This window comes from Lynx rufus, unplaced genomic scaffold (assembly GCF_022079265.1).
Source record: "Lynx rufus isolate CCGP_SWC_20201006 ecotype Redwood Valley unplaced genomic scaffold, mLynRuf1.p SCAF_15, whole genome shotgun sequence".
Classification (NCBI taxonomy): Eukaryota; Metazoa; Chordata; class Mammalia; order Carnivora; family Felidae; genus Lynx; species Lynx rufus.
In genome coordinates, this window is record NW_025814829.1 from 37,927,997 (window position 1) to 37,951,382 (window position 23,386).

Genomic DNA, 23,386 nt, shown 5'->3' on the forward strand with positions numbered 1-23,386 from the left:
GAAAGAAAGAAAGAAAGAAAAGAAAGAAAAGAAAGAAAGAAAAAGAAAGAAAGATTCTTGCTTCCCTGAAGCATAAGGGCAAGTTAAGGAGACAGCTAAAACTCAGGATCAGTAACTGGACAACTGGTAACGAAATTGTATGGACTAAAAACCTAAGTACAGGAAAAGTCTGGTATATTTAGGAGATCCAGAAGATCAGGTAACAAAGTGTTATCTTCAGATTGAGTGCCCAGAGATAAAAGAGCACTTCCTGATAGAATCTGGAACCCCTTAGAGGGGGTGTCACTGTGTGTTCATATGGGGTGGAGTTCTGTTGACTGGGGACTAGTTCTGTATCCTTACTAATCACAGTGGCAGGGAAAGCATGGCAACATGAGCAATGCTGGTAAGTCTCTAAAAGGGATGTCTCTGAGACTTTTAGCCCCCCCTACATAAGGCAAACCTCTCACCTTTCCAGTCTCAACAGATCTGAGTCATTCAGGGATACTACCTATGGCTCTTATGTTATTCATGCCCTTTGTTTTCCTTTTCGCTTCTTCTCCTCCCCAACTCCCATCCCCACTGTATGCCAACTGATCTTTGAGGATAGGACAGAGCCCCCTTCATAAGACAAGTGAGACAACTAAGAAGGAGGAAGAAAAATGCAGATTGGGCCATCATGTGTCATGTCTCCTCCAGGGAGAAGGCTAGCATGAAGTTTGGGGTTATCCAATTATTCCTTTTGTTCCCAAGATAGTATTATTATTGTATGGAGTGAATGTTGAAGGCCTTCCCAAATTATTAGGAAGTTACAAAGCAAAACAAGTAAGAAGGGGAATATATGGAAAGACTTGTTTCTATACCCCATTAAGACAGTCTTGTTAATGGCAAACCCTGTCATAGTCAAGCCCCTTGTCACCAACAGTGACTGTAGCTATGGGACACAATCATTTGGGAAATTTCTGCCAAACTCCACTTTCCTGCATTCAGATTGTCTCAATAATCTTATTAAGAAATCCATGCCGGGGCGCCTGGGTGGCGCAGTCGGTTAAGCGTCCGACTTCAGCCAGGTCACGATGTCGCGGTCCGTGAGTTCGAGCCCCGCGTCAGGCTCTGGGCTGACGGCTCAGAGCCTGGAGCCTGTTTCCGATTCTGTGTCTCCCTCTCTCTCTGCCCCTCCCCCGTTCATGCTCTGTCTCTCTCTGTTCCAAAAATAAATAAACGTTGAAAAAAAAATTTAAGAAATCCATGCCATTGAGGAGGGCACCTGTTAGGATGAGCACTGGGTGTTGTATGGAAACCAATTTGACAATAAATTTCATATTAAAAAAAAAAACTATGAATTGGGATCCTAATTAAAAAAAAAAGAAAGAAATCCATGTCAGTCTTTATCAGTGATGAACAAACAATTGAACAAAAACTCAAAAGATTAAAGATTTCTTGGAAGAACAATTCATTTAACTTTTATAGAACTTAGACATTATCCAAGCACTTTTACTGGCTAGGGGAAGAAAGATGAAAAGACAAAGTTCCTCCTCTCATAGGGCTTAGTCTACTGAGAAAGACAGATACATAAATGAAATAAATGCTGTTTCAATAAATGAAAACAGCAACTGGTTAATTATAATAATGGGAGATGTAAGTAATGGTGCAGGGGAGGTAGTGATTGATTTTACCATTTGCTTGGTTCACCAAGGTTATATGTTAACCAGTTCTTGACGGATGACTAGCAATTTGCAAAGCACACAGGTTGAGAGGACATTTCAGGTGCTGTGAATATGGTAACAAAGACATGAAGGTTGGAAGTGAGAGGACATAGCATGTGCAGGAAAGCACAATATTTTGGTTGGCAAATAGAAGGCAGCATGGTATGGTGTAGTGGGAGATGATGCTGGCAGAGAACACCAAATCCAGATATGGTGAAGCCTTATATTCTCTAGGATACTGAGGAGTATTTGAAGGGCTTTAACAATAACAACATTGGAAGATTATGGTGCCGGTGTGTGGAAAGTGCTTGGAAAAGAAACTTAGGGAGATCACATAAGAAACTGATGCCATAAAGTCAAGGTGAGAGATGATGGGAGCCTGAAATAAGACAGTGTCTGTAGAGTTGGAGAGGAAAGGATGGATTTTAGAAATCTGTAGGAAGAGAGACCACATAGCATGGTCCTCCATTGCCTATGGGAGTGTTTGAGAGGGAGAGAAACAGAGCAAAGGAGGAATCAAAGATGATTTTCAGGAGGCGCCTGGGTGGCTCAGTTAGTTAAGTGTGTAACTCTTGATGTTGACTCAGGTCATGATCTCACAGTTTGTGAGTTCAGGCCCCACACCCAGCTCCACGCTGACCATGCAAAGCCTGCTTGGGATTCTCTCTCTCTCCCTACCCCTTCCCTGCTCACACTCTCTTCCCCCACTTAAAATAAATAAATAAATAAAATTTTCAGAAAAAGATAATTTTCAGGCTTCTGGGGTGCCTGGGTCTGACTTCGGTTCAGGTCATGATCTCGCAGTCTGTAAGTTCAAGCCCTACATCAGGCTCTGTGCTGACAGTTCAGAGCCTGGAGCCTGCTTCAGATTCTATGTTTCCCTCTTTCTCTGCCCCTCCCCTGCGCATGCTCTGTCTCTCTCTCTCAAAGAAAAAAAAAAGATGATTTTCGGCTTTCTGATTTAGACATTTGGATGAGTGGTGGTTCCGTTAACAGAGATTAGGAATAAAGGAAAAACCAAAATGATCAGATCAGTTTTGAAAACGTTGAGATTGAAGTTCTGCTGGATGTCCATGGAGCAATGTCCCATAGCTCATTGGATATTTAGAACTAGAGCCAAGGAAAGAAGTCTGGTCTGAAAACATAAATTTTGGATTATCTATGTGGAATAGATGAAGTGGATCAGGAAATGATTCTAAAAAGAAAAGCAGAGGTCTCTCTAGCAAAAGGCAAGAACTGACATCAATTCTGTTACAATAGTGTTTGATTGTCTGGGTTCCTATTTCTATTTCTATTACACAAAGACAATAACCCCAAGTGTTGTCAGGAAAAGTGATGGAGGGGATTGTTTAGTTTTCTTATATTATCATAACTGCACTCCAGCAATTGTGAACGGCACTGACAATTCTCACCAGACATCTAATAGACCAAGAGATAGGATTAATATAATATCTATGTTGTTCATTTTATAAGTCTTTTATTATAAATTTTGGGTACACAATGGGGAAATGCTGAGCATTGATAAAACAACTGGATTATTCACTAGTTGAATATTGGGAGTTAAAGAGCATAGAGAATGAGTTAGAGCAAACTTAGAGGGGTCACCTAGTCCACCTATGGTCGCTCTGCTTGGCTTTGTGATAGTCAACATTCATCTCCTCAGATTAACTTAGGCAGCACAATGATCAAGCCCTAGAGGAGTAATAAATACTTTGCATGACCAAATAAGTATTCAAAAAAGCTTTTATTGGGCCCAAATCAACAAGTTGAAATTCAACTGGAATAAATGTAAATTCCTACCCTTGGTTTCCAAAAAATGACTGCATAAATAAAGGATGATGGAGTTAATAGTGTAATGTGAGAGCACCCAAAGCTAATCTCATGTTTGGCCACACTAATAGAACATACAGTATGGGCAAAGTTGTCTCATGTTCTTCCCTGGGAAGCATGCAGAGTACTTGGGTTGTAGGTGCCACTCTAGCCACAGAGCGAGGACCCAGATAGAAAGGAGGCCATGTGATGAACGGCTGAAGAATTGCTTAGTGACAGACTAGCCAGATGGGTCAGAGGTGAACAGAAGGTTGTGATGTTTTTATGAATATGGAAGCACTGTCCCCTTTAAGAGGATTTAGATGAATTCTGTTGAGCTTCAGGGGGCAGAATTTCTGCAAATGGAAAGAAGATAAAAGAAGGTGGTTTACAGTAGGAAAATCTTCCTAAGCATTTCATCTCTTCATAAATGGAATGGGCAGCTCTATGAAGCTGTGAGCTCCCCACAGCTGGGAGTATTTAAACAGAGTGATATTGCAGAGAAGAGTCCTGGAGAGAGGGGAAAATCAAGTTAGATGACCCTAAAGGTCATCAAATTCTGAGATTTGACCATGTGACATGATCCATTCTCTTGCTTTGTTGTCTCATCCTGAATGCAACCCTGGTTCATGAGGTGTGGTTTTTTTTTCTCCCCATATAGAGATAATCAGTTCTACAAACCTTATAATTCTGCTAGAGGATGAAATCTTTGCCGATTTTTTCAACACATTTCTTTCTCTCCCGGTGAGTATTCCCAGAATTAAATTCAAATGTTTCAGCAACAGCTGAATAGTGAATCTCACTGAGCTGAGTGCATTTTTAAAAGAATAAACTTCTTACTAACTCAAAACCTATTTTAACTTGAGCAAATAAATATAAACAGAATCTCCTTTAAAATATCTAAGAGCTTCCCATTGTTGATAAATCCCAACTCCTCAGCTTCCTTAATTGCCTTTGCCTGTCTACATTTATTTCCCATAACATCCTCTGGTACCCAGTGCTGCATTGATAGCAACTGTATCCTCATAGAGTACACCTGGCATTTTCTCACCTCTGCACCCCTTCTTGGCTGTGTTGGTAGCTTTTATAGTTCCACCTACGAAAGTCTTAACCATTTTTCAAATCTCTGTTTAAATCCTGTTCTTAAGAAATTCCTATCTTCTCCTAATTAGAACTTATTTCTCCCTGCCTCTGTGCCCCTTGGCACTTTGCAACCCTCTTGTGTTGTACGTGTGTGTGTCTCCTACTGAACTGTGAGATTGTGGATTCCTGCAGGACAAGGACCATGGATTATTTATTCTGCTCTGCTCCCCTCATCAGGTGTTTGGCCAGAGCAATTGTTGAGCTGTTGACTGAAACCAAACATATATTTTCTCAACCTTTGCAACTAAAATAAATCTCGAATGTCAAAATACTCTTACAGCCAAACCTAGACTAATCCCACATCTTTTTTCATTTAAGTTTTTGGTTATATTTTAAGGTTCGTGCCTTATAAATTGTGGCTCAGTGTATCCGTTTCCATAGAATACCACCTATTAAAGTGTGAAATTCATACAACTGGGAAAAAGCCACTGTGTACTACCCTACAAAAGTTATTGGGTAGTTAGTTACTTTGTGCCAGTCAGTGGGCTTAGTACTGGGGATGCAAATATTAACGATGCTATCACTGTTCTCAAGAAATTCCTAATGTGCGAGAGCAATATTTAAAGTGAGTGCAAAAAGGGTTGTGGGTGACATGATAGAAATGTCTAGAAGGCACTGGAGTACAAGTGCATCAGAAGGAGAGACCACTTCTACCTGGTAGGTCAGGAAAGACTTCAATGAATACGTGACACAAGCCAAGTCTTTAAAGAAGACAATGTAGCTGACAATTGGCTGGGGAAGAAAATGGGGAGGGAAATGTGGATAAAGAGGTAGGAGGAAAAGAGGTATGAGGAAAAGAGGAGATGTGGATAAAGAGGTAGGAGGTAGGAGGGTCAACTATTAAGATGCAAAGGACTTATAGACAGAACAGAGTAAGTAAAGGCACCAAGGAAAATAATCCCACGGTACTTGGGGAGAAACACTAAGCAACTAAGGCTGAAGAAAAAGTTGTGAGAGGCAGACACAGCAAGAGATAAAACTGCAGGATAGGCTAAGCCAGGCCTCTCAGAGCAGGCGGGCCATGCTTAGGAGTTTAGATATCATCCTGAAGGTCATGGAGAGCCATTGAAGGGCTTCAAGTAAAGGAGTAACATTATCAGACTTTCATCTGTGCAAATTATTTCTGTAGAAGTCTGACCACAGGTTTGGCCATTAGGGGACCATAATGGAGGCGAGGAGAGCAGTTAGGAGACTGTTTCAGTGGTGGGGGTTTAAGGGCAAGAAGATAAAGAGAATGGAACAAATTAGAGAGATTTTTAATAAAGAAAAATATAGGACTCTGTCACTGTTTGAATGTCAGGGAGAGGTGGTAACAAGAAGGGAGGAGTCGGATGCCTGGTGGAAGGTGGTGCCACTGTCTTAATGAAAGTTTGCAGAAGTAATCTTGGGGCACTGTAGTTAGTCAATTTATCAACACAACTTAAGCAGTCTATAATAATGTTCTAGAAATGGCGAGAATGGTGTGGGAACTAGAATCCCAACCAAGAATGTAAGAAAGTCTTGGCCATTTAGGTAGCTGTGGTTTATTTAGAGAGACAGTATTAGTTTATGTTGAATACTGCTGTCAATTTACAAATTTTGACCATTAATTTCTATAAACATCCTGTGAGATAGACACCAGAAGTTCAATGACTTGCCCAAGAACACATGGAAAATCTGGGGAAGTCTTGGAGCTCTCTAAAACTGGTATGTTTTCCACATTGGCCTCATGCCCTCTGTGGTGCAAAGATCACATGGTGAAACTGCTTCCATGCACTACTCCTACAGAATCTCATGACTCCTTAGTCCCCCCATACATCTCATAAAGGCAACTTCGCATGCCAGACAGGGCATGTCATGTCAAACCCTGAGTGCAGACCAGTGAGGAGTCACTAAGGACTGAGCCTCCTTCACAGGCTGATATTTGTAAAGTACAATCAGTACCACTGCCTTCTTTATATATCTCATATCCAAGGACAAAGGGGACAGAAGGAGAGAGCCTCAGACTGACAAAATTTGGGGCTGACAGTCTTGGAGAGATGGAAGCTGACATCATGTTCTAAGAGCTTAGCCAGGAGTTGAGACTTCAGCCCCTCTAGTTTTTCACAAATGATGTGCGGATACTTTGAGACATGTTGGTACCTATGTTGAGACTGCTAAGCTTAAATACCTACAAACATAGAAGCCGTTGCCCATCAGTCTCAAAGCTGGTTGCCAAGGTCACAGTCCCTTCTCCAAGAAAGTAACCTAGAATTATTTATAAATTTTGGACATTCTTAATACCACCACTAAGAAATTTGTACCTCTAACCCTCATATCCTTAGGCCCCTCTACTTTCTCCAGTTCAAGAGCTTAGGCAAATCCAAAGCTGTTTCTCTTTATAAAAAATGTTTCCAACCTTTGATCTAACTCTCTAAACCCATGCAGAAGTGAATAATGTAATACAAAAGTAAATACTTTTAATATAATGCTTTGGCCTTTGTACACAGGCAAGATAACTTCCAGGGTGGGTCAGAGTTGACCCCAAAGATCAATGAATCTGCACTTTAGTCTATTTTGGGTGTTTTTCTGCAAGGCAGGTTGATTTAGTGGAATGAATTTATGAATTAATGTCTCTTAGAATAGGAAATCAATGGAACCCCCTTCCCCTGAGCTGCAGTTGGACTGGGACATATTTATGAAGAGAAGTTCTACCCCTCTGGCATTTCCTAGCTTTCTTTTGCAGGTCTTTGGTCAGACACCATTTTATGCTGTTGAAAATTCACAGTGGAGCTTGTGGCCAGAAATACCTTATGACATGGTAAGATTCTTGAATGGCAGAGGGTTTGGGTTAGGGGGAGAGGGAGCTAAATTTGAAGTGTGGCATGAGAGATGGAGAGGTAAAAGGGAAAGGAGGCCCAGAGGGTGACTCTGGAAGAAACTATAAAGCAGGTGAGTAGGACAAACAGCATCAAGCCAGCATAGACATTTCTCCTTTTTGTGTTTTTACCACTTGGACAGACAATTGTTGGTGAATTCTCTCCTCTATCTTCTAGTCTATGGCCAGCAAATGATACCATTTTTCATGTCCACTGTGATTATTGGGTAGGAAATGCTTGGAACACCATTTAGAATTCTGGGGCCATACATAAGCAAGAAAGAGTCTGAGAATTGATTGGCAATGCCTGCCACAGGTGTGGGGTAGGAAGTGGCAGTGCATGGTCCGCTTATTTGCACTATAAGTTATTTGCATATAAGTTATAGATAAAGATAAGGTACCACTATGCAATTCCTAATGACTATCCTACCATTCTCCTTCAGAAACATGTCTTTCTCCCGATCTTTTTTTTCTCTTTATAACTGTCTTCCTTGTCCATTGTCTTTCTCTTCTCCTTTTCCTCCTTCTTGTTCTCCTTTCCTACTGTGTAGACCTTAGACTTATGCATGCTCTACCAGTGGCATGTGGGATCAGAAAGATCACTCTAAGCTACACTCACAACAGATTTTATTTTTCTCTGAGACCTGAAGAGCTGAGAAAGACACTCCACTCTGAGTTTTATATTTGATTTCCCTAGAAAAACCCTGAAACGTAAAATCCTTATTTTCTTGAAAAAGAAGAAATAACCACCAACACTACAGAAGTTATAAGAGGTTACTATGAAAAATTATATGCCAAAAAATTGGACAAACTAAAAGAGATGGATAAATTTGTAGAAGCATATAATTTCCAAAACTGAATCAGGAATAAATAGAAAATCTGAATAGAACAATTACTAGTAAAGAAATTGAATTGGCAATCAAAAAACTTTCAACAAACAAAAGTCCAGAACCAAATGGGTTCACAGGCGAATTCTACTAAGCATTTAAAGAAGAGTTAATACCCATTCTCCTGAAATTATTCTAAAAAATAGAAGAGGAAGGAAAGTTTCCAAATACCTTTGTTTCTACAAGGCCAGCATTACCTTGATACCAAAACTAGACAAAAACACTACAAAAAGGGGGAATTACAGGTCAATATCTCTGAGGAACATAGGTACAAAAATTCTCAACAAAATATTAGCAAACTGAAATCAGCAATGCATTAAAAGGATCATTTACTGTGACAAATGGGATTTATTTTATGGATACAAGGATGATTCAGTGTTTGCAAATTGATCAACATGATACACCACATTAACAAAATGAAGGATAAAATCATATGATAATCTTAATAGATGCAGAAAAAGCATTTGACGAAATTCAATATCATTCATGATAAAAACCCTCAATAGAGTTGGTTTAAAGGAACATACCTCAGGGACGTCTGAGTGGCTCAGTTGGTTAAGCAGCTGACTTCGGCTCAGGTCATGATCTTGCGGTCTGTGAGTTTGAGCCCCGCGTCGGGCTCTGTGCTGACAGCTCAGAGCCTGGAGCCTGTTTCAGATTCTGTGTCTCCCTCTCTCTGACCCTCCCCCGTTCATGCTCTGTCTCTCTCTGTCTCAAAAATAAATAAAACGTTAAAAAAATTTTAATAATAAAAAAAGGAACATACCTCACCATAACAAAGGCCATATATGACAAAACCACAGCTAACATCATACCCAATAGTGAAATCTTGGGAGCTTTTCCTCTAAGATCAGGAACAAGACAAGAGTGTCCACTCTCACCACTTTTCTTTTTTTTTTTCAATATATGAAATTTATTGTCAAATTGGTTTCCATGCAACACCCAGTGCACATCCCAAAAGGTGCCCTCCTCAATACCCATCACCCACCCTCCCCTCCCTCCCACCCCCCATCAACCCTCAGTTTGTCCTCAGTTTTTAACAGTCTCTTATGCTTTGGCTCTCTCCCACTCTAACCTCTTTTTTTTTTTTTTTTCTTCCCCTCCTCCATGGGTTTCTGTTAAGTTTCTCAGGATCCACATAAGAGTGAAAACATATGGTATCTGTCTTTCTCTGTATGGCTTATTTCACTTAGCATCACACTCTCCAGTTCCATCCACGTTGCTACAAAGGGCCAGATTTCATTCTTTCTCATTGCCACGTAGTACTCCATTGTGTATATAAACCACAATTTCTTTATCCACTCATCAGTTGATGGACATTTAGGCTCTTTCCATAATTTGGCTATTGTTGAGAGTGCTGCTATAAACATTGGGGTACAAGTGCCCCTATGCATCAGTACTCCTGTATCCCTTGGGTAAATTCCTAGCAGTGCTACTGCTGGGTCATAGGGTAGGTCTATTTTTAATTTTCTGAGGAACCTCCACACTGCTTTCCAGAGTGGCTGCACCAGTTTGCATTCCCACCAACAGTGCAAGAGGGTTCCCGTTTCTCCACATCCTCTCCAGCATCTATAGTCTCCATATTTGTTCATTTTGGCCACTCTGACTGGCGTGAGGTGATATCTGAGTGTGGTTTTGATTTGTATTTCCCTGATAAGGAGCGACGTTGAGCATCTTTTCATGTCTCACCACTTTTATATAACAGTACTGGAAGTTCCAACCACAGCAATCAGATAAAAAAACAAATAAAAGGGGGCGCCTGGGTGGCGCAGTCGGTTAAGCGTCCGACTTCAGCCAGGTCACGATCTCGCGGTCCGTGAGTTCGAGCCCCGCGTCAGGCTCTGGGCTGATGGCTCGGAGCCTGGAGCCTGTTTCCGATTCTGTGTCTCCCTCTCTCTCTGCCCCTCCCCCGTTCATGCTCTGTCTCTCTCTGTCCCAAAAATAAATAAATGTTGAAAAAAAAAATTTAATAATAAAAAAAAACAAATAAAAGGTATTTAAATTGATGAAGAAGTAAAACCGGCACCATTTGCACGTGACATAATACATATGAAGCCCTAAAGATTCCCTCAAAAAAATGAAATAAGTCAGCTAGAGAAAGACAGATATCATATGTTTTCACTCATATGTGGAACTTGAGAAACTTAACAGAAGACCATGGGGGAAAGGAAGGGGGGAAATCGTTATAAGCAGGTAGAGAGGGAGGCAAACCATAAGAGACTCTTAAATACAAAGAACAATCTGAGGGTGGATGGGGGCGTGGGGGAGAGGCGAAAATGGGCGATGGGCATTGAGGAAGGCACTTGTTAAGATGAGCGCTGGGTGTTGTAGGTAAGCAATGAACCACGGAATCTACCCTAAAAACCAAGAGCACTCTTAACACACTGTATGTTAGCCAATTTGACAATAAATTTTGTTTTAAAAAATGTTAGAAGTAATAAATAGATTCTGTAAAGTTTCAGGATACAAAATTAATAAACAGAAATCTGTTGTGCTTCTGTACACTAATAATGAAATAGCAGAAAGAGAAATTAAGAAAACAATTGCATTTACAATTGCACCAAAAAAGATAAGATACCTAGGAAGGAGGTCAAAGACCTATACTCTGAAAACTATAAAACACTGATGAAAGAAATTGAAGATGACACAAATGGAAAGACATGTCATGTTCATGGATTGGAAAAATTAATATTGATGAAAGGTCCATACTACCCTAAGCAATCTACAGATTCAATGCAATCTGTGTTGCAAAATACCAATAGTATTTTTCACAGAACTATAGAAATAATCCTAAAATGTGTATGGAACAAAAAGAGACTCCAGAAAGCCAAAGCAATCTTGAGAAAAAAGAACAAAACTGAAGATATCACAATTCTAGATTTTAAAATATAAAGCTATAATAATCAAAAAAAGTATGATACTGACACAAAAATAGACACATAGGATAGATCTATAGGTCTATCCATAGGAGATAGAGCCCAGAAATAAACCCACACTTATGTGGTAAATTAATCCATAACAAAGCAGGGAAGAATATACAGTGGGGGAAAAGATAGTCTCTTCAATAAATAATGTTGAGAAAATAGAACAGCTACATGCAAAAGAATGAAACCGCTTTCTTATACCATACACAAAAGTCAACTCAAAATGGATTAAAAACCTAAATGTAAGACCTGAAACCATAAAAATCCTGAAAGCAAGCATAATCAGTATTCTCTTTCACATCAACCTTAGCAATATATTTATGTATATGTCTCCTCAGGCAAGGGAAGCAAAAGGAACAATTAACTATTGGAACTACCCCAAAGTAAAAACCTTTTTAAAAAAATTTTTATAATGTCTATTTATTTTTGAGAGAGACAGAGCATGAACAGGGGAGGGGTAGAGAGAGAGAGGGAGACACTGAATCCAAAGCAGGCTCCAGGCTCTGAGCCATCAGCCCAGAACCCCATGCGGGGCACAAACCCACGAACCATGAGATTCTGACCTGAGCCAAATTTGGACGCTCACCCAACTGAGCTACCCAGGTGCCCCCAAAGTAAAAACCTTTTGCACAGCAAAGGGAACCATTGGGAAAACATAAAGGCAACCCAGTGAAAGGGAAAAGATATTTGCAAATGATATCTATAATAAAAGGTTAATATAAAAAGATATAAAGAACTATACAACTCAACACCAAAAAAAAAAAAATCCAATTAAAAATGGGCAAAGACTTGATTGGACATTTTTTCCAATAAAGATGTACAGATAGCCAACAGACACATGAAAAGATTTCAATATCATGAATCATAAAGAAAATGCAAATCAAACCACAATGAGACACCACCTTAGACCTGTCAGAATGACAAGAAATAACAAGTGTTGGTGAGGATGTGGAGAAAAGGGAACCCTCGTGCACTGTTGGTGAGAATGTAAATTGGTGTAACCACTATGGAAAACAGTATAGAGATTCTTCAAAAAATTAAAAATAGAGCTACCATAAAATCCAGTAATTCCATGACTGGGTATTTACCCAAAGAAAGTGAAAACACTAATTTGAAAAGATATAGACACCCCTATGTTTATGCATTATTTACAATATCCAAAATATGGAAGCACCATAAGTATCATCAATAGATGAATGGATAAAGAAGGTGTGACACACATACACACACTGGAATATTACTCAGCCATAAAAAAGAATGAGATCTTGTCTTGCCATTTGCAACAACATGGATGGGACTAGAGGGTATTATACTAAGTGAAATAAATTAAAGGAAAGCAAATACTATATGATTTCACTTATGTGTGGAATCTAAAAAACAAAACAAATGAACAAATAAAAGCAGGAAAAGACCCATAAATACAGAAAACAAACTGGTGGTTGCCACATGGGAAGTGGATGGGGGGGGGGATGGGAAAAATGGGTAAAGAGGAGTGGAAGGTACAGGCAAAAAGAAAAATTTTATGTTTTCCCTTCTCTGGTGGCTCAATCCCTCAGTGATCCAACCTATACCCTAAATGATGTTAAGTGTGATGTGAGTCTTTGTGTGTATTTTTAAAAAATATTTGTTTATTTTTGAGAGAGAGAGCGCATGGAGGGGGGAGAGCAGAGAGAGAGAGAGAGAGAGAGAGAGAGAGAGAGAGAGAGAGAGAGAGAATCCCAAGCAGGCTCCATGCTGTCAGCACAGAGCCTGATGTGCGGCTTGAACTCACTGTGAGATCATGACCTGAGCCAAAATCAAGAGTCAGATGCTCAACTGACTGAGCCACACATACACCCCTTTGTGTGTTTTTGTACATGTTGTACATTTGATATGGGTAAGGAACTTGTAAGAAATTTTAAGTGTGCTTACAAAGAAGCAAATTGAATAGAGTTGACTTGACACCACAGACCAAAATTTCTTCTGCTTCTCTTCTACCTAGCAAGACTTAGATGTTTTCTTAAACAACTTGACCCAGGAGTAAGGAAATATTTTTGAAGAAAGACCAAGCCTTTTCTTTCCTACCAATTCATTCACTCCTTTGGGAGCCTTGACTCAAGCCTTCACTCCTCTTAGATACTATTTTTAATCAGCACACCTCCCCTGTGGGCCAGGTACTGCAGGTGTGAGGTTATTTATTGCCCCTTGCTAAGCTGCATTTCTTAGCATTTCAGTTCCATTTCTCTTTTCTGTTCCCATTTTGTTTGCACTCTAGATTGCAAAGTACAAAGGATTATTGACCTGGTTGGAAAAATACCGGTTACCTTTCTTCTGCAAAACCAACTTGTGTTTCCATTACATTCTCTGTCAAGAGCTCATCAGTTTCATTAAGTCCCCAGAAGGAGGTAAGCATGAGGGTGTGTGTGTGGAGAAATATGGGAAGCCATGCTGTACAATGATCCTGTTCCTGTCAGTCCTATAGTAATTTACAAATACTGGCCACCTTTGTAGACTTAGATGTGAGGGTGGCCCAGCTTGTAATGCAGCAGTAGGTGAAAGCTTAGGCTGAAAAAATTGGTACCTAGAGCAATAAGCAGGAGTCAGATAGGTTGTATGTGCTATTTGTCTCACTGCAGCCAGAAGTGAGAGAGTTACTGGTGGGCACAGAACATGGCAAAACTGCCTAAAATATATTCAGAATCAAACATAGCTCACCACCTTTATTAGTACCACCTGGTCTAAGCCACCACAATTTCTCACCTGCTACTGAAATCATCTCTTAATTAGTCTCCTTGTTTCTGCTCTTGTTCTCCTGCTCACAGCGGCCAGAGAGAGCCTTTAAAACAAAACAAAACAAAAAAAAATTTTTTTTGAGAGAGAGTGTGAGCAGGGGAGGGGCAGAGAGGAGGGAGAAAGGGTCCCAAGCAGGGCCTGCTCTGTCAGTGCAGAACCCAAAGCGGGGCTCAAACTCATGAACTGTGAGATCATGACCTGGGTTGAAACCAAGTGTTGGAAGCTTAACCGGCTGAGCCACCTAGGCACCCGGAGAGAGCCTTTTAAAACTTAATTCAGATCATGTAACTCCTCTATTGGCTGCTCCCTACCCCCACCAATGACTCCCATCTCAGTGTGAGATCTAATGCCCCTATATCTCTAGGTCTTCAGGATCCTCAAGATGTGGGTCCATTACTTTTAGGACCTGATCTCCTCCTACTCCCTCCATTGCTTACTCCATTTCAGTTACACTTGGCCTGCTTGCAGTTCCTCAAAAATCCTGCCTTGACACATACTCATTTCAAGGCCTTGCACTGGCTATTTACTCTGCCTGGAATGCTTTGTCAATATACCCACATTGGCTCCCTCTCTCACCTCTTCAAATCTCTGTGCAAATCTCACCTCCTCAGAAGAGGTTACCCTGATGACCCTAATGCCACTCATCCAACTCTTGTCCTAACACCCCCAACCCCCTTTACTCTCTTTTACCTTTTCATTTTTTCCTGTAGTGCTTATAACCTTCAACCTTACTAGATAATGTACTTATTATGCTTATTGTTTATTATCTGTCTCCTTCACCAGAATGTAAGCTCCTTGTGGGCAAGGATTTCCTGTTTGCTAATGTATCCCAAACATCTAGAATGATACTAAGTAGTAGACATTTAACAAATATATTAATAATATATATTTGTTAAGAGAATTAATTAATAAAATTGCCATCTAGGATTGAATCAATAATTTGACTCTCAATTCAACTAGCCAAAGGAAACTGTGTTCCACCTGGGGAAAGTTGAGATTCAGGAGACTTACATTGAGTAAAATATAACAAAATACCCAATATATTCATCTCCTTTCTTCAATATATATATTGGGAAAATTGGATTGGCAAAATCACTGTCAGGTGGGGATTATAGAAGGCAAAGAGCCTTGGGTGGTGTTTTTGATCTGTGGATTATACTCTGCTTGTGGGTCCCTCATATGATGCGTGTCACTACAGGGTCTATTTCCTGCCTTCAGAAGTACTGCATACTCCTACCCCAACTCGTCTAAATGGCCACCATTTTTCCTCACTCACCCTGAGTGAATGGGGGTCTAGCTGTGTGCAAGGCTGAGAGAGGGGCTGGGAGAAGAGCTCATTCTCTCTCTCTCACCATGGACTTTTCCTGGCAGCCAAGATGTTGAGATGGAAAAAAGCAGACCAGTGGCTACTCCAGAAGTGCATTGGTGGGGTCAGAGGGATGTGGCGCTTCTGTACCTACCTCAAAGACAGTACAGGTAGGTTCTTGGAGTTGTTTCTGGAGTCCTTGCAGGTTCATAACAGCTTCCAGGATGCCCCAGAGCACTTATTGACAATAATGTATGCATATGGGAAATAAATGTCTTATACTGTAGTTTGTGTAAAAGTCTTTGAAAATAGGTCCACAGTGTAGTTTAGGGCAAAAGTAAACAGAGTCCTTTTATTTTGTTCATTTATCCATCCATTCATCTATCTATTCACTTAACAATGTTGAGCACCACTGTGTGGAAGCCACTGTGAATAAGAGCCATAAATCTCCACTTCATAAAGCTATCACGATGGTGGGGAAACACACAAGGAACACATAAATAAACAAATCCCTATAGCAGAAGTGTTCACATGCACTGCTTTCTGTTCTGTTGAGTCCAGTGGTTGATGACTACTGGGAGGTGAGCAGCCAGCACTAGCTGACACTCCAGTTCAGCAGCATTGGTTTTCATCCAAGGACAAGCCCTAGTTTAAGGGTGAAATCCTGGATTTCCAGGGAGCAGGTAGGGAAGAACTAGACAGGCTATCTTTTAGTATGTCACTCAGACTTTAACCCTGGCAAAGTTGTGACACAGGGAATGTAGTCTTTGGCATCTTTGGGTTCTATTATTCCTTCTTCTGGTTTTTCTGGGTCCATGATTTAGGAAATGTTCTTTTTTCTTTTCATCTTCATGTTTTGGATAAATTCAAGTGTCTCGTGATCCATTCTCACAGTCTTTCAGTTTTCTCTAAAGTAACAGTTTTCCTCACAACGACAAAAGTCACACAAGGTCCCTATCCATTAAGTCCCTTCTCCCCATGTCTCCATCTGCCCCAACAGTACGACATCACTAGGGATGATGCCTGAAACCAAAGAAGTGACTAATGGTACTATTTGAGGCAATAGAGCAAGCTGGTGGTGGGGAGTGGTATTAGCTGCTACACCCAGATGTAACCACAGAAGGGGCAACATTGGGGTGCAGCGCTGTGCTTGCCCTGTCTAATCTGTAGGTGAAGAGCTGGTGGATTTCTGGATCCTTGCTGAGAAGATCTTGAGCATAGATGAGATGGACCTGGAAATGAGAGACCACTATCTGTCCCTCCTCCTTGTGCTGAAGGCTACCCATTTACAGGAGGGCTCAAGAGTAGTGACTCTCTGCAACATGAACATCAGTAAGAATTATAAAGCATATCTGAAGTGAAATCACTGGGGGGTGTAACCAAAAAAATCAATCATTTTGTAGGCATCTACCCTCTCCATTTTCTGTGTATCAGGGATGTCATGGGAACCCTTAACAGGGAAGGGTTGCAAGAGTCCAGTTGTCCTTAGGCTGGTATGTGCTTCTTGCTGAGATATTACTCACCAGTGTAGGTTGGCTGGAAGGAGTGAAGACGAATTGGGACAGCATAATTAAACAGCTCCTGCATCTTCTGAGATGGCATGGCACCTCTTTTTTAAAAACTGAGATTCCCTAGAACAAACTAGAGCTCACAGGCAAAACAGTGCATATAGCCTGTGGACTAAGAATGTTTTAGTATTTTTAAAGGACTAAAGAAGAAGACTGTGCAGCAGAGACTGCATATAACTCACAAAGCTGAGGTTTACACGTTTGCCAGCCTCTACTCTAGAACATCAGATTCATCAAAAATTATTTATTTATTAATTAAGGAGACATTCCTGACCCAAATATAAATATGTTCCAGAAGATCTGTGTTTTGAGATTGGTCACACTCCTCTATTGATAGAGATCACTGAGAATTTATTACATTAAAATCAGAGCTGGTAATGACTCCTTCAAATTATCCAGTCTAAACCCTTTCCTCCAGGTAGATCTGACTCTGAAAAATCCCATTCATAAGTACATGCCTCCTATTCTTAAACATATTTTCTTGTTCATTTTGCTTTTCTTTACGGTAACATCCAATTGTCCAAAAAATAATTCAATGAATCCCATAAACTGTATTATTTATGTGGGAGAAAGGGAAGGTAATCAGAGAAAGGGGTCACCATTCCCTGAGAAAATCCCTAAAACGTGTTTACTATGTATTTGTCCTGTCCATACACCAGGGTTGCATGAAGAACAAATGAAATGCTATACATAACAACATTTGGAAAACTTCAAAAAACCTCTCCCAACATCATTATCATCGCTACCACTAGATCATTTTCATCCTTCGTGTCTTTCTATTATTTCCAGAGTCCCTTCTGAACCTATCCATCTGGCATCCCAACCAATCAACCACCAGGAGGGAGATTTTGAGCCACATGCAGAAAGTGGCTCTGTTCAAACTTCAGAGCTATTGGCTCCCCAACTTTTACACCCATGCCAGGACGATTATGGCCAAAGTGGAATCATGCCAAGGTCTGCTGCAGGAATATGAGACTCGCCTATGCAGTGTTTGCTGTACTCACATAGGAGAACTCCCTCTAAACATGAGCATCAAGAAGTGCCACTACCCCCAGAAGAGGTACTCAAGCAAGACGACCAAGAGGAGGATGTGGCAGCTGACAGACCATGGCTCTACTCTGGAAATAGATACCAAACCAGAAACCAACATTACGCCCCTCCAGGAGATGTGTGCTCAAGTTAAGGACACATACAAATACAAATATACACAAATGCCCTCCTTGAAAGTGACGTCTTCAAAGGAGAGAATAATCAATTCCCAGGAAAAGGATATTCTCTGTGCCGGGAAGTCTAACATGAAGAAGAAATCCAAGAGCCACCTCCACATGGAGGGCCTCTTTGACACAACGTTCTCTACACACATGAGGACTGTCATCCCTAGCATCAATCACTGCCCCCAGATGACAATCAAGAAAGTCATCAAACAAAGCATTTCCTTAGGGTACACCCACTGGGCCTTGTGTGCTGATGACTGTGCAGGGCGTCCCTTCCGGCACTACCTGAAAAAGCAGAATTTGAAAGTGGAGATCCAACTCCTGGACCTCTGGCAGGACCTGCACCATTTCCTCAGTGTCCTGATAAGTAACAGGAAGACTGGGAATACTGTCTTTCAGCACATGCTGGGCAACAGAATTTGTGAACTCTACCTGAATGAACAGATTGGTCCATGCCTACCACTAAAATCCCAAACCATTGAAGGCCTGAAGGAGATGCTGCCTTCTGGGAATGTAAACCCCTGGATTCCCAGAGCCCAGAGGGAGATCTGCAAGGTAGGCCTTACCTGACAGAAATGGTTTAGTATCTGGAAGATTATGTCTGACTGAACAAAATTCCTATCTGGTCATCTATGCTGGTTGAGTTAATGATATAATTACTCACATCACTCTTCACATATTGAAGAGTTGGTTGATCTCTTAGGAAAAAGCTATGCAAGTTCCCAAGAACAAGCCAAAAATTCTTTAAAAAATCTTGTTATCACCCATGACTTACCTTTCTGTCTCATACCCACGTGTAGTCTATTGGTGAATCCTATTGGCTCAATCTCAAAAATATATCTAGAATCTGGCATTCCTCCCTTTCTGTGTTACAACCACACTTGCCCATGTCACATCCAGTGTCACCTGGATTACTACAGTGGCCTCCTAACCGATGCCTATGGATCTGACCTTGGTCCTAAGCAGGCTCATTTCAACTGGCCATGGTGAATCTGCAGAAACATAAATTGTGTAATTTAACTGAAAATAAGTAAAAGGAAGTGAGTGAGGACCTTGAAAACCGATGGCTTTCTGTCTTCAGTAAAATCCAAAGTCCTTGCCAAAATGACAAGGCCTACATAATCTCTCCTCTACCTCCCCTCTCTAGCTTCATCTTCCACTGCCCCTGTGCTCATCACTCCGACATTCCAGACACACTGTCAGCTCAATGGTGGTGCTCCCACTGTGTATAATGTGCAGATGTTCACGCAGATGAGCCCGCACTCCTTCAGCTGTTTGCTCAAGTCATCTCAGTGAGGCCTTCCTTACCCACTTCATATAAAATTTCACCCCATTCCCATTATACTTTTCTCCTTAGCACTTATTATTACCTAGATCCATCCATCTTACATACATACATACATACATACATACATATATACATCATTGTATGAGTGTCTGTATAATACACATATAATCCTTAAAATGTACATGTATGCATATATTATATACATAAAATTATTTTGCTTATTTTCTTTTTCCCTATGAGGGCAGAAATTTTTATCTGTTTCACTAGTACTGTCTTCCCAGCATCTAGAACAGTACCTTAGGGTATTGTATCCAGTGCTTGATAGTGTTGATAGCATTCATGCTCCACAGACATCTGTTAAACCAATAAGTTCCAGTTGGCAATGGCCCCTCTTTTGTCCTTGACCAGGACTATCTTTTCTAGTTGGAGACAACTAGTTTCTATGAGAATTCTGATTTTCATCCAGCTCTTCAACCATCTTCCAATTATCCAATCAACCTTTGTGAAGTCCTGATAGCATGCCCACTGATATGTCCATTTCCTGACTTCTGACTCACTGATGTGGAGACACAGTCTAGGAAAGGTTTTTAGAGTCCTGGGTCTGTCACTGTTTGGCTATGTGGTATTGAACAAACTCCAAGTCTAAATCCTTCAATATCCCTAGGTCTCTTTGTCCTCATATATAAAATGAAAACTGGGAAAAAATCATATTTTGTAATTGCATTTGTGGATTTAATAAGTTTATAGATACATTAAGGATACTATACTATACAAGGACATAGGTAGAGAAGTGGATGTGAACTTGGAAGACAGAGCATAAGCTTAAAAATTGCCTTTGCGCTCTCGAGGGGAAGATGGCAGTGTAAGAGGACGCTGGGCTCACCGCGCGTCCTCCTGATCACTTAGATTCCACCTACACCTGCCTAAATAACCCAGAAAACCACCAGAGGATTAGCAGAACGGAGTCGCCAGACCCAAGCGCAGACGAGAGGCCCACGGAAGAGGGTAGGAAGGGCGGCGAGGCGGTGCGCGCTCCACGGACTGGCGGGAGGGAGCCGGGGCGGAGGGGCGGCTCGCCGGCCAAGCAGAGACCCTGAGTCTGGCTTGCAAAAGCGGAGGGGCCTGATGGACTGTGTTCCGACAGCAAGCTCGACTTAGCGTCTGGGAGGTCATAAGTTAACAGCTCTGCTCAGAGAACGGGAGGGCTGGAGGACAAAGGGAGGGAGAGCTGCGGAGCCCCCGGACGACAGAGCTCAGTTTGGTGGGGAACAAAGGCGCTCGCCAGCGCCATCTCCCCTGCCCATCCCCCAGCCAAAATCCCAAAGGGAACCGGTTCCTGCCAGGGAAATTGCTCATTCCGCGCAAACACCCAACTCTGTGCTTCTGTGGAGCCAAACCTCTGGCAGCGGATCTGACTCCCTCCGGCTGCCACAGGGCCCCTCCTGAAATGGATCACCTAAGGAGAAGCAAGCTAAGCCTGCCCCCCCTGCCGCCGTGCACCTTGCCTACCCACCCCAGCTAATACGCCAGATCCCCAGCATCACAAGCCCGGCATTGTGCAAGTAGCCCAGACGGGCCACGCCACCCCACAGTGAATCCCGCCCCTAGGAGAGGGGAAGAGAAGGCACACACCAGTCTGACTGTGGCCCCAGTGGTGGGCTGGGGGCAGACATCAGGACTGACTGCGGCCCCGCCCACCAACTCCACTTATACACCACAGCACAGGGGAAGTGCCCTGCAGGTCCTCACCACACCAGGGACTATCCAAAATGACCAAGTGGAAGAATTCCCCTCAGAAGAATCTCCAGGAAATAACAACAGCTAATGACTGATCAAAAAGGATTTAAATAATATAACAGAAAGTGAATTTAGAATAATAGTCATAAAATTAATCGCTGGGCTTGAAAACAGTATACAGGACAGCAGAGAATCTCTTGCTACAGAGATCAAGGGACTAAGGAACAGTCACGAGGAGCTGAAAAACGCTTTAAAGGAAATGCAAAACAAAATGGAAACCACCACGGCTCGGATGGAAGAGGCAGAGGAGAGAATAGGTGAACTAGAAGATAAAGTTATGGAAAAAGAGGAAGCTGAGAAAAAGAGAGATAAAAAAATCCAGGAGTATGAGGGGAAAATTAGAGAACTAAGTGATACACTAAAAAGAAATAATATACGCATAATTGGTATCCAAGAGGAGGAAGAGAGAGGGAAAGGTGCTGAAGGGGTACTTGAAGAAATTATAGCTGAAAACTTCCCTGAACTGGGGAAGGAAAAAGGCATTGAAATCCAAGAGGCACAGAGAACTCCCTTCAGACGTAACTTGAATCGATCTTCTGCATGACACATCATAGTGAAACTGGCAAAACACAAGGATAAAGAGAAAATTCTGAAAGCAGCAAGGGGTAAACGTGCCCTCACATATAAAGGGAGACCTATAAGACTTGTGACTGATCTCTCTTTTGAAACTTGGCAGGCCAGAAAGAATTGGCACGAGATTTTCAGTGTGCTACACAGAAAAAATATGCAGCTGAGAATCCTTTATCCAGCAAGTCTGTCATTTAGAATAGAAGGAGAGATAAAGGTCTTCCCAAACAAACAAAAACTGAAGGAATTTGTCACCACTAAACCAGCCCTACAAGAGATCCTAAGGGGGACCCTGTGAGACAAAGTACCAGAGACATCACTACAAGCCTAAACATACAGACATCACAATGACTCTAAACCCGTATCTTTCTATAATAACACTGAATGTAAATGGATTAAATGCGCCAACCAAAAGACATAGGGTATCAGAATGGATAAAAAAACAAGACCCATCTATTTGCTGTCTACAAGAGACTCATTTTAGACCTGAGGACACCTTTAGATTGAGAGTGAGGGGATGGAGAACTATTTATCATGCTACTGGAAGCCAAAAGAAAGCTGGAGTAGCCATACTTATATCAGACAAATTAGACTTTAAATTAAAGGCTGTAACAAGAGATGAAGAAGGACATTATATAATAGTTACAGGGTCTATCCATCAGGAAGAGCTAACAATTATAAATGTCTATGCGCCGAATACCGGAGCCCCCAAATATATAAAACAATTACTCATAAACAGAAGCAACCTTATTGATAAGAATGTGGTAATTGCAGGGGACTTTAACACCCCACTTACAGAAATGGATAGATCATCTAGACACACGGTCAATAAAGAAACAAGGGCCCTGAATGAGACATTGGATCAGATGGACTTGACAGATATATTTAGAACTCTGCATCCCAAAGCAACAGAATATACTTTCTTCTCGAGTGCACATGGAACATTCTCCAAGATAGATCACATACTGGGTCACAAAACAGCCCTTTATAAGTTTACAAGAATTGAAATTATACCATGCATACTTTCAGACCACAATGCTATGAAGCTTGAAATCAACCACAGGAAAAAGTCTGGAAAACCTCCAAAAGCATGGAGGTTAAAGAACACCCTACTAAAGAATGAGTGGGTCAACCAGGCAATTAGAGAAGAAATCAAAAAATATATGGAAACAAACGAAAATGAAAATACAACAATCCAAATGCTTTGGGACGCAGCGAAGGCAGTCCTGAGAGGAAAATACATTGCAATCCAGGCCTATCTCAAGAAACCAGAAAAATCCCAAATACAAAATCTAACAGCACACCTAAAGGAAATAGAAGCAGAACAGCAAAGGCAGCCTAAACCCAGCAGAAGAAGAGAAATAATAAAGATCAGAGCAGAAATAAACAATATAGAATCTAAAAAAACTGTAGAGCAGATCAACGAAACCAAGAGTTGGTTTTTTGAAAAAATAAACAAAATTGACAAACCTCTAGCCAGGCTTCTCAAAAAGAAAAGGGAGATGACCCAAAGAGATAAAATCATGAATGAAAATGGAATGATTACAACCAATCCCTCAGAGATACAAACAATTATCAGGGAATACTATG

The 23,386-nt window shown here is 41.3% G+C and overlaps 1 protein-coding gene across 1 annotated transcript in view; it reads left to right on the forward strand.

Moving 5' to 3' along the window:
• Window positions 1–372: 372 nt before the first annotated feature.
• RGSL1 (regulator of G protein signaling like 1) overlaps window positions 373–23,386 on the forward strand; it is a 123,682-nt gene continuing 100,668 nt past the window's right edge. Inside the window, exons 1-7 of the mRNA XM_047077298.1 lie at window positions 373–385; window positions 4,156–4,238; window positions 7,342–7,416; window positions 13,539–13,668; window positions 15,428–15,532; window positions 16,533–16,694; window positions 17,720–18,699. Of these exons, the coding sequence (XP_046933254.1) occupies window positions 373–385; window positions 4,156–4,238; window positions 7,342–7,416; window positions 13,539–13,668; window positions 15,428–15,532; window positions 16,533–16,694; window positions 17,720–18,699 (1,548 nt within the window). The remainder of the gene's footprint in view (window positions 386–4,155; window positions 4,239–7,341; window positions 7,417–13,538; window positions 13,669–15,427; window positions 15,533–16,532; window positions 16,695–17,719; window positions 18,700–23,386) is intronic.